Consider the following 11,103-nt stretch of genomic DNA (forward strand, 5'->3'; position numbering starts at 1 on the left):
GAGTCTCAGCTGTGAAATCTGTGACGTTGGTAAAAGAAATGCCGATATTTTACAGATATGTCCCAAACATCGGGGAATTTCTCAGCACGCACTGTAATATTTTGTACATATACATAGACACAACAGTAGCCCGTGTTGGTGTAACACTCAAAATCATACTTAAGGCCCGCTGCGCATCAGAGCGAGCTCAGTGTGGATCCGAGCGGCATCCGATTCACTGTGAAACGTTTGTTGCGATCGCTTAAACAAATTAAAGCTGGGCTTTGTTTTGCTGTGCTTTTTTTTTTTTGTGTATTGTGTGCTGATAGGGAACAAAAAACTAAAACAATAGTAGTGCAACAGCACTATTCTATAAAGAATATATAGTACATCATTAAATTATAATTGTTTAAGCACCAGCAGTGATCCCCTGACCGTAGTTTCCCGGACCCCATTTATTTTGAATTCGCCGAAAAGACATTAAAAAAAAAAACCAAATACGCGATTATGTCGCGAATTTTGGTTTTTTGTTTTTGTGTATTTCAATTGGGACTACTCGTGAATGCCACTGGGTAAGTAATATGTACAAAACCTAGGCTAAACCTCAGCTACATTGCGCTATTTATTTTTTTTATTTATATTATTGATTACTTAAGAGCTGCTGAACTTTTATCTATTTATACGTTTATACACTGCAAAGTGCTTTACAAGAAATATTCCTGAGAGATTATCTATGTTAATGACTGTATATTTAAAACCGGTTTGATAGGCGTCAAAGGTAAAGCGTGTGCACACTTTCCATAGCGAGACCTTTCTCATTACGTTATCTCGTGACATGTTTACGCAGAAAAAAATGAAGCAACACCAAAAAGAATGTCTTCAATATGCTTGATTGAAAGCGAGCGAGGTTAAGATTCTCTGCATCTCTACCTTTGCAGCGGGTATTATAATTTTGTCGTGAAATGCGTTACGCATAGAAGGAGACATCTCCGACTCCATAAAGTATATATATTCTTGATCAGCATTAACAGCCGAGTCGATATAGCCATGTCCGTCTGCCCGTCTGTCTGTCTGTCTGTTTCTATGCGAACTAGTCTCTCAGTTTTAAAGCTTCCTTTATGCAACTTTGCAGAAGTGCTTCTTTCTGTTGTACGCAGTACATATGTCGGAATCGGCTGTATCGGACCACTATATCATATAGCTGCCATAGGAACGATCGGTCGAAAAGTAGGCTCTTGCATGGAAAACTTTTTTGTCTTTCAAGATATCTTAGCCATACTCGGCATTAACTATTTTCTCTGTGCTCCTGAAAAGCATTATGAATAGGTTGACTCGGCGGGCCGAAGACAACTCGTATTTCTCGTTTCTGATTGACATAGAGTGAGAAAAAAAATAGTTAATTACTTATTTACTATAATCACTTTGTATATGTGTAAAGTATAAAATATAAATGAATTATTTATAGTTTTAATGAATAAATGTGCATTTTTCAGTCTGTACACGGTAATCGGACCTGGCACCATACGCTCAAATTTTAAATACAATGTGGCCGTATCCGTGCACAAGGCCGAGGGGAAGAGCATCATAAAGGTGGGCATAACTGGACCATCCTATAATGAAACAAAGCAGGTGGAGTTGCAGCCCATGTCGACGACGAACGTTAAGTTCGATGTGCCAAAGTTGGTGAATGGAGATTACAATTTGACAGCAGCCGGAATTGAGGGCGTTATCTTCGAAAATTCCACCAAATTAAACTATGCCGATAACAAGCCATCAATATTTATACAATCCGATAAGGCAACCTATAAGCCGTCGGATCTTGTACAGTTCCGAGTTCTATTTCTGGATGAGAACACACGACCTGCGACCATCGACAAGCCGATTACGATTGCAATCACGGACGGAGCCCAGAATCGCATCAAGCAATTGACGAACGTTCAGTTGACCAAGGGCGTGTACGCCGGAGAGCTGCAGCTGTCGGAGCAGCCGGTGCTAGGCATGTGGAGCATTGCTGTCAATGTGGCGGACGAGACTGTGGAATCCAAGTCCTTTGAGGTGGCCAAGTATGTGCTGCCGAAATTCGAGGTAATTGTGGAATCAGCCAAGGATGTGGCCGTACAAGATGGTGTCATTAAGGCCACAATTCGGGCCAAGTACACATACGGCAAGCCGGTGAAGGGCAAGGCAACCGTCTCCATTGAACCGAACTACAGCTACTTTAGACCCGGCGACAGCGACGTGAATCAGATGAAGACCATCGATATCGATGGAAAGGGTCATGTCGAGTTCCCAATCCAAGGCTCGCAATACAACTCACGTTATACGCCGCCCTTGAAGATCTTTGCCGAGGTTGCCGAGGATCTGACGGGCAACAAACAGAACGCATCAACTGTTGTCACCCTGCACGCCCAGCGCCACAAACTTGAGGCCGTCGATCCTGTGCGCTATTATCATCCGGGCAAGGCGTTTGTCTATCAATTTGTTGTCAAAAATTTGGATGGTTCACCTGTACGAGATGCAACGAAAAAGGCAAAACTGTCATTTGATTTGACGCAAAGATTTTTCGTTTTCGATAAACATCCGATTTCTTCACCTTCACCCGAGACCATTGAGTTCGAAGCTCCTCTAAACGAGCACGGTATTGCCACATTTAATGTTGTCCTGCCCGAAAGCGAGAATCGCTATTTGAGTGTCAGAGGATTCTACGCGGACTCCGGCACTTACCTGGGCTCCATAAACAAGTTTCAACCGACTAACGAATCATCTGAACCGCTTAAGATTCAAGTTAACTCAAAAACGTAAGTGTTCAAGAGATTTTCTATTTAAACAAATCTAACATAATAATTTGTCTTTTAGTCCTAAGCTTGGCAACGAGGTTTCCTTCGATGTGCAGTCAAACGAACATATTCCGTACTTCGTCTACGCGATTGTCGCCCGTGGAAATATTGTAAAATCCGAACATGTCCAGGTACCAGAAGGTCGCAAGAGCTACACCGTGAAGTTTACGCCCAGCTTTGCCATGGTGCCACAGTCCTCGATCTATGTGTATTACATCTTTAACAACGAGCTGCGCTTCGAAGAGCAGACAATAGATTTCGATAAGGATTTCGAGAACTCGGTATGTAGACAGAACAGAAATCGTCCTGCTCGGAAATACAATAAAGATTACTTTGCACAGATTGAGATTTCTGCTCCTCTGGATGCCAAGCCCAGCGAGGAGGTCAAACTGCAAATCAAAACTGATGCCGACTCGTATGTTGGTCTACTTGGCGTGGATCAGAGTGTTCTATTGCTGAAGTCGGGCAATGATTTGGCTCGGGATGATGTCTTTAATAGCCTCAACAAGTACAAAACATCTACGCCCTGGCAGCAGGGCTATGGTCGGTATCCAGGACAGTCTTCCGGTTTGGTAACACTCACAAATGCCAATTATCCCTATAATTTCGGTAAGTTAATGGGGCATAAAAGCGGAACAAGAAAATATAGCTCAATTAATAGAGGTTGTAAAGAGACGAGGAGACTTCTGTTAGGGCTAGAACTTATTTCTTGGTATACGATTTTTAGCAACACGTTCATACGATGCGGTTGACGGCATGTTTGATACTTATCCAATATACCTAGAAGAAGCTGAATTAGATGATGATGGCGATGGTTTTGTTGCCAGAGATGAAATAGATTCCTCGACAGCCCATCAAATTGAATTGGTACGCGATAATTTCGCTGAGCTTTGGATTTGGCATTCGGCCAATTTGAGGTGGGTTTGATGCCTTAAGTCCTAAAGCATGAAGCGCACGTAATAATCAAGTATTAAACCAAGTAACAATTAGCTTGCGACTTCACCTACAAACACAATTAATATGCTCCCGATTTGGTCAACTAAGGTTGTGTTCTTTATCGCTCAGCTTACGAGGTCTAACCTTAGTATTTACTATAGTGCTATATGGTTATATATATTTTAAGAAGAGGATTACTTCTACGATGCATATTTATTAAGTGTCAAGGTGAATCATGCAGACACAATTGCCTTTGATGAGAAGATACAAGTACGTGCAGAGTTTCCGGAAAGCTGGATATTTGATATTGTCAAAAAGTACGATATTGATTTTTCTTTTTAATTGTTATTGTCTTCAGTTTAGATTCTTTTTCGCTTATGTCATTGTCTGGGTCAGCCTAAATCATCTTTATTTTAAGTTTTACTAAAACCAACCAATTGCATGTAGGTCGCGTATTCTATGCCGAAGCCCTACCTTTGTTTAGACCTGGGATTGTGCTGTACTCGATGGCAGCTGGGTCGCCTATGCCAATAAACAAAAAACTTTCTGGGGCAGGATTTGCAGGAGCTGTTGCTGCTCCTACGGTGCTACCTGAAATTCGCAAAGAATTTCCTGAAACCTGGATATTTGTTAACAAACTGACGTAATTGTGAAAATCTTGCATAGTACTTTTTTTTGGGCCAACAACTAACTGTTATATCTAGACTAAAATCTGTATGGAATAAGCGTTGAAACTAACATTAATCACATTTTTTAAGGGGCTTGCAGATAACATTGCCTAAGTATTCTCCTAATAGGCCAATTTAATAGGATAGCCTTTTTTTCATGGCAACATTAATCATTTGATTTGTTTTTAGCAGATATATTCCATGTTGCACTTGAACTAGATAGCGTGGGATTTCCTACTGATATCGTTTCTGACCAGAATATACAAATACGTAAAGAGTTTTCCGAAAGCTGGATTTTCGAAAACAGCGAGAAGTATGCAAGTTGTTCAGTTCATATTTGTGAAATCAATTTTTGCACTTCCAGTTCTGACCTTTTAAATCATCTCTCGTCAAGCACTCGTCTTCAGGTTTGCGGGCTATTATCAGTTCTGTGTTTCTCTATTAAATTATAAATACTTTCTAGAAACTTTTATTTAAACTATATGGATGTGATGGTAGTCGGTTAAAATATGTTCTAAATTTAAGACCCTTTAACGATTAAGTATTACGTATTTGTTGGATATTTATTTCAACAAAAGCCCAAAATGCATGTTTTTTAAATGAGCTATTTGTCATTAGGATTGCGAAAGTTGCGACATCCAGTGAATCGGGTTTTCACTTCACATGGGGTTATGATTCCCCCAAGTCTTAATAGCAACACTGTACAGCCTACAGAATTTATAGGAATCACCGGATTAGGTGCTTCTTCTGCCGCAGCTGCTCCTCAAATTCGCAAGGAATTTCCCGAAACTTGGATATTTGCTGTTAACATAACGTAATTGTGAAAATGAATTCCTAATGTTATCGTAAAATCGCACCGAACACTTCACCCAATATAATAATGTTTATAGTAAAATTAAAAAGGGCTATTTTCGGATTAACAAAAATACATTTATATCCATAATTAAAATATGGAAAGGTCGCCAAAACCAGCACTAAATATCTTATATTTTAATAATAGAAATTCCTTTTTTTTGTTTTGATTTGAATATGCTATCATTGCTGATTTAAAATATCAATTTGTACCTAGAATTGATTCAATATCATTTGCGACCTATTCCGAGTTCCCTCGCGGGATCCCCCGATTCGGTTTTGGCTCTGGGAGCTCCAGGCCGTCCAGGACCTTTGCCGTGGCCGCCTCATTCTGGGTCGGTACCTCCAGGTCCCGCAGCAGCCCCCCAAATTCGCAAAGAATTCCCCGAAACTTGGATTTTTCTAAACAACATAACGTAACTTTTGCATTTACACTAATTAGAAATTAGTTTGCCAAAGGTATAATGGGCTGCGATTTCAGCTAATTTTCTATTAAATAACACACACAAAATTTACATGAATTTACACAGAACTATAATTAATTACTAACGAACTAATTAAACATTTTATCTGCATTTAAAGTAAACAATATTAAGAAACTGGACGCGGGTTTCATACCAATAATGAAAGTCAGTGGGGAAAGGCAGAGTGCCAACAAAATACGAAAGACCACACAAAAGCCAATTGATACTGAAAACATTTCCAAAGAGGGAACGAACCCAAAATTGTCTGCCATACGCGAAATATTTTTGGAAACTTGGATATTTCAAGGAATTTTTACGAAAACGTACACAATTATTTCACATAAACAACAGTACAAAAAATCTAACAATCATCACATATACTATTATAATGCTTTGTATCATATGTGTTTGGTTAATTTTTCATTTATAACATTCATTGCTAACAGAAGAAATACGAATAGTTAACCCTTTATGTGCTTTATGTCTGTGCTAAATACGGAAGTAGATATCTGAATGGAACTTTCTCTGTTATTTAATTTCCTTGAAACAGCACGGATGCAGAAGGCTTTACTTTGACCAAAAAGATACCGGATACCATCACTTCGTGGGTTGTAACTGGTTTCTCATTGAACCCAGTCACTGGATTTGCTCTAACCCCGACTCCAAGCAAAATTCGAGTGTTCCAGCCCTTCTTTGTCTCCACCAATCTTCCGTATTCTGTAAAGCGCGGTAAGCACCGTACAGGGATAGTCGCAAGTATGATATATAATAATCTCATCATTTTTACAGGAGAGGTAATTGCCGTACCCGTAATTGTTTTCAACTATATGGATAAAGCGCTCGACGCTGAGGTCACAATGGACAATTCAGACAAGGAGTTCGAATTCACAGAGGCTACCAACGAGGTTGAGGAAAAGACAATAGATGAAATAAAACGCGTGAAGCGCATTACCATACCCTCGAACAATGGTCAGAGCGTCTCCTTTATGATACGCCCCAAGAAAGTGGGATCGATCACCTTGAAGATCACAGCTACAACTCCACTGGCGGGCGATGCGATTCATCAGAAATTGAAGGTGGAACCGGAGGGCGTTACGCAGTTCGGGAATAAGGCTGTTTTCGTCAATTTCAAGAACCAATCCGAAATGAGTCAAGAACTGAAGGTGATTATACCCACCGAAGCCGTTGAAGACTCTGAATTTATAGAGTTCTCGGTGGTTGGGGATCTGCTTGGTCCCACTATTAAGAACTTGGATAACTTGGTGCGAATGCCCTATGGCTGTGGGGAGCAGAACATGGTCAACTTTGTACCAAATATTTTGGTGGTCAAATATCTGGATGTGACGGATCGAAAAATGCCCAACATTGTCGCCAAGGCGAAGAAGTTCCTCGAAATCGGTTACCAGCGTGAACTTACCTATAAGCACGATGATGGCTCCTACAGCGCCTTTGGCAAATCGGATCCTTCGGGTAGCACCTGGTTAACGGCTTATGTTGTGCGCTCCTTCCACCAGGCCGCTAAATACACGGATGTCGATCCCAAGGTTATTGTGCAGGGGCTGGACTTCCTTGCCTCTAAGCAGAAGGATAACGGCGAGTTCCCCGAGGTGGGCAAGTTGTTTGACAATGCCAATCAGAATGCCTTGGGACTCACCTCCTTCGTGCTGATCGCGTTCTTCGAAAACGAAGTAAGTAAATCCTTGATCGTCTGAAAGTCTTAGCATTACTAAACTCCACGATTTGCAGGAAGTCATATCAAAGTATCAAGAGACCATTGACAAGGCTCTGCAGTACGTTGCTCAAGAGGTGGACAAGACAGCGGATCAATATTCCCTATCGATTTCGGCGGTTGCCCTGCAGTTAGCCAAGCATCCGCAGGCAAAGAAAGTCTTGGCCAAGCTTCAGAGCGTCGCAAAACAGGAGGATGGTCGCAAGTGGTGGTCCAAGGCTTCCGAAAAGCCCCGTACTGCCGATGGTGGCTTAACCTATTCGCGTCCCAGCAGCAATGATGTCGAAATAACCTCTTATGTGTTGATGGCTTTATTGGATGAAGAACCAGCAGATGCCCAGCTGCCAATAATTAAGTGGCTGATCGCCCAGCGGAACAGCAATGGTGGCTTCACCTCCACGCAGGACACAGTCATCGGACTGCAAGCCCTGACAAACTTTGCCTCCAAGACCGGATCTGGTACGGGTACGATTGACATTGATTTCGTTTCGGATAATGACAGCAAGGGCAATATTAAAGTGAATCCAGAAAATTCACTGGTACTCCAGAGCCATGTCTTGCCCAAGATGACACGTAATGTTAACTTCACTGCCAAGGGTCAGGGGTCGTCAATGGTTCAATTGTCCTACAGATATAATCTGGCTGAGAAGGATAAGAAGCCCAGTTTCAAGGTGACGCCTACTGTGAAGGATACTCCCCTGCAGCAACTGAGTCTGGAGGTGTGCGCCGAATACGTGCCACTCGAAATGAACGACCAGCAGAAGGACTCTAACATGGTTGTTATGGAAATAGCTTTGCCTTCGGGTTATGTTGGCGACACGGATAGCTTTGAGAAAATTCAAGCGGTTGATCGAGTAAAGCGCATCGAATCAAAGAACGCGGATTCCACGGTGATTGTCTACTTCGATAGCTTGACACCGGGTGATGTGAAGTGTTTACCTGTGGAAGGCGTCCGGGCGCATTCGGTAGCCAAACAAAAGCCTGCCGCCGTTTCCCTCTACGACTACTACGAGACGGATCGCCGTGCCACTGAGTACTATCATGTGAAGTCCTCACTGTGTGACATTTGTGAAGGCACCGATTGTGGTGAAGGATGCAAAAAGGACAAGTAATATGCAGTTGTTCATCCTCTAATTTGCTAGAATTCAAAGCAGTGACATGAATACCACACCCTTTAAGTGGAGCTCAATAAATGTTCAATAAAATAATGTGCATTATTAATTGTTTATTTAGCATTCATTTATTTCTTAAACTAATGCATATACATCGCAAAAATAACGTACAATTTTCGGATTATGACTATCGACTATAACAAAAAAAATTCTAAATTTAAAAAAAATCTAAAAAAGTGGTAACAGGTTTTCATATCACAATTGCCAAAATCGGATCGATCATGAACTCCATAAATTTGGAACTTCTATCAACTATATCCCAGGTAAGCTTCTTAAGTACTTTCAGTAAGTGAAGTACTTCCCAAATTGAATAACATTTATTAACTGTGCAAAAATGTACAGGGTATTCCTAATTAGTAAATTAAATGAAAATTGTTGAGAAATTGTTATCATTGCAATAAGTACTACCGATTAGTAAATTCTTTAATCATAATCTTTATGGCTTGACATTTTTTACCCAACTGCTAGCCGAACTTCTAGAAATATTTCAGTTGGCCAACAAACTCCAAGCGGCAAACATGAGGCTATACGCGTTATGTGCTGTAATCTTTTTTGTGATCACAACCAATGCGGCAAGTCTTTTTCAAAAACCAGAAATTGAACAAAAAGTGCGCTATGATAACTACAAGGTTTTTAAAATTAAGTACGAAACCCCAATGCAACGACAAAAGTTGCTCGATTTAACAAAAATATATCAGAGTGTAAGTATTCAAATTTTAAATATTTATTTGAAAGTATTTAAATAAATATGAGCAAGATACTCCAATATTTTTATAGTTCAGATTGTGGCACGAGGATAGTTCGGAGTATAATTTGATGGTCACGCCAAATGCATTGCCACTTTTCGAGGAAACGTTAAAACTAATAAATGCTAGTGCGGAGATCCTTATTGCAAATGTGCAGGAGTAAGTAGAAAAGAACTTGGGATTTAAATGAGATTTTTATATGCATTTTTTAATATTACTTTTTAGTTTGATTGATCAAGAGAAGGAAGCGGATACGAGGGCGTCTGATAAGTTCGGTTGGACACGTTATAATAGCTTGGCTGAAATTGATGCTTGGCTGGATGAAATACTCGCTGCCTATCCGGTTGTTACTGAAGGGTTTGTGATCGGAAAATCATATGAGGGTCGTGCCATACGCGGCATAAAGATCTCATACAAAGCAGGAAATCCGGGAGTCTTCATCGAATCCAATATACATGCGCGCGAATGGATAACCTCGGCCACGGCCACGTGGTTGATCAATGAGCTACTCAGCTCTAGCGATGATCTGGTGCGGGATTTGGCCGAAAGCCATGACTGGTATATTGTGCCGGTACTAAATGTAGATGGGTTTGTCTACACTCACGAAAAAGTTAGTAAAATTGAATCATGAGTGAAGATATTTACTTTACCAATTTGTACACAGGATCGTTTGTGGCGTAAGACACGTCAACCATCGAACATTTCCCAGTGCATTGGCGTTGATCCGAATCGCAACTACGACTCGCATTGGATGGAGAATGGCGGCGCTTCGTCGGATCCCTGCAATGAAGCCTACGCTGGGCCGCATGCATTCTCGGAGCCGGAGACAAAGGCCTTGTCGGATTTCGTGGCCAGCATCAAGGATAAACTGAATATTATGATAGCCTTTCACTCCTATAGTCAACTCTTGTTATCACCTTATGGGCATACCAAAGACGAGGTCCCGGAGAACTATGATGACCTAATGCAAGTTGCCAAGGCCTATAGCGATACAGTTAAGGATCTGCCCTATGGTACAGTGTATAGATACGGCTCGTCAGCTGGCATTCTCTGTAAGTTATTTAAAAATACATATAGTTATTCGGCAATATAATAATACGATTAAATTTTAGATCCCGCCTCAGGCACCACCAGCGATTGGGCATACAACGAACAGGATGTCAAAATATCCTACACCATTGAGTTTCGTGACACCGGGAATTTCGGGTTTGTTTTACCACCTGCCTTCATAATACCTAATGCCGAAGAGGCTTTGGTTGGTATAATTTCCCTACTAGCTGAAGCAAAAAAGTTGGGTTACTTGGAACCCAAGTACATATAACTTCGCTTGGAAGGTAAACTAAAATAAGCAAATAAAACAATGCCAATTTAAATGCCTTTTAATTGTCCACTTAGTTATCAGGTTCTTCAGAGTAGTACGCTATTAAGAAAATTTCCGTATGCTCAAGTTTAATCAATAACCCTCTATTATTATCTGTGAGCATGTAGTTGTAGATTTAAAATGCGTAAAGAAGTTCACGTATTTTCATTAATGAGCTTATTTGTACTCTATAATTTGGTCTCTGCCATTTACAGTCTCACTCAGCAAGTATTAAATTTTTATTGCTTTGCCCACCTCGTGGTAAAGAGAAAAAACTATATGTACATATATATTTACATAATTTACGCTTGGCACAATTATTTATATATTTTAAAGGACAACTAATAATTATTAAGAGAG

At 40.6% G+C, this 11,103-nt stretch overlaps 2 protein-coding genes across 8 annotated transcripts; both read left to right on the top strand.

The window, feature by feature from the left end:
* The first annotated feature begins 211 nt into the window (after positions 1 to 211).
* LOC115765561 (CD109 antigen) lies at positions 212 to 8,677 on the top strand. 7 transcript variants are annotated; one of them, XM_030709202.1, is made up of 8 exons: positions 212 to 551; positions 1,473 to 2,777; positions 2,836 to 3,097; positions 3,158 to 3,425; positions 4,200 to 4,395; positions 6,287 to 6,465; positions 6,526 to 7,424; positions 7,483 to 8,677. In XM_030709202.1, exons 1-8 carry the CDS (start codon positions 487 to 489, stop codon positions 8,575 to 8,577), a joined length of 4,269 nt encoding a protein of 1,422 aa, XP_030565062.1. In that variant the 5' UTR covers positions 212 to 486; the 3' UTR covers positions 8,578 to 8,677. The 7 variants fall into 7 exon arrangements, with proteins under 7 accessions (XP_030565062.1, XP_030565059.1, XP_030565063.1 ...); XM_030709199.1 differs by lacking the exon at positions 4,200 to 4,395 and adding an exon at positions 5,855 to 6,059; XM_030709203.1 differs by lacking the exon at positions 4,200 to 4,395 and adding an exon at positions 3,544 to 3,733 and having other exon boundaries at positions 213 to 551.
* A 64-nt stretch (positions 8,678 to 8,741) lies between these two features.
* On the top strand, positions 8,742 to 10,896 carry LOC115765562 (zinc carboxypeptidase). The gene is made up of 6 exons (XM_030709206.1): positions 8,742 to 8,900; positions 9,106 to 9,338; positions 9,415 to 9,542; positions 9,609 to 9,993; positions 10,048 to 10,435; positions 10,496 to 10,896. Exons 2-6 carry the CDS (start codon positions 9,156 to 9,158, stop codon positions 10,702 to 10,704), a joined length of 1,293 nt encoding a protein of 430 aa, XP_030565066.1. The 5' UTR covers positions 8,742 to 8,900; positions 9,106 to 9,155; the 3' UTR covers positions 10,705 to 10,896.
* The last annotated feature ends 207 nt before the right edge of the window (positions 10,897 to 11,103 follow it).

Source organism: Drosophila novamexicana, unplaced genomic scaffold, assembly GCF_003285875.2.
Source record: "Drosophila novamexicana strain 15010-1031.04,08,12 unplaced genomic scaffold, DnovRS2.1 tig00000974-arrow-arrow-pilon, whole genome shotgun sequence".
Classification (NCBI taxonomy): domain Eukaryota; kingdom Metazoa; phylum Arthropoda; class Insecta; order Diptera; family Drosophilidae; genus Drosophila; species Drosophila novamexicana.

Excerpts from the sequence above, each read along its gene's own strand:
- LOC115765562 (XM_030709206.1), top strand. The coding sequence starts at position 9,156 with ATGAGGCTATACGCGTTATGTGCTGTAATCTTTTTTGTGATCACAACC. Across the intron at positions 9,339-9,414 it reads TAACAAAAATATATCAGAGT|TTCAGATTGTGGCACGAGGA; the intron begins GTAAGTATTCAA and ends ATATTTTTATAG. Across the intron at positions 9,543-9,608 it reads CTTATTGCAAATGTGCAGGA|TTTGATTGATCAAGAGAAGG; the intron begins GTAAGTAGAAAA and ends ATTACTTTTTAG.
- LOC115765561 (XM_030709199.1), top strand. The coding sequence starts at position 487 with ATGTCGCGAATTTTGGTTTTTTGTTTTTGTGTATTTCAATTGGGACTA. Across the intron at positions 552-1,472 it reads CTACTCGTGAATGCCACTGG|TCTGTACACGGTAATCGGAC; the intron begins GTAAGTAATATG and ends TGCATTTTTCAG. Across the intron at positions 3,098-3,157 it reads ATAAGGATTTCGAGAACTCG|ATTGAGATTTCTGCTCCTCT; the intron begins GTATGTAGACAG and ends TACTTTGCACAG.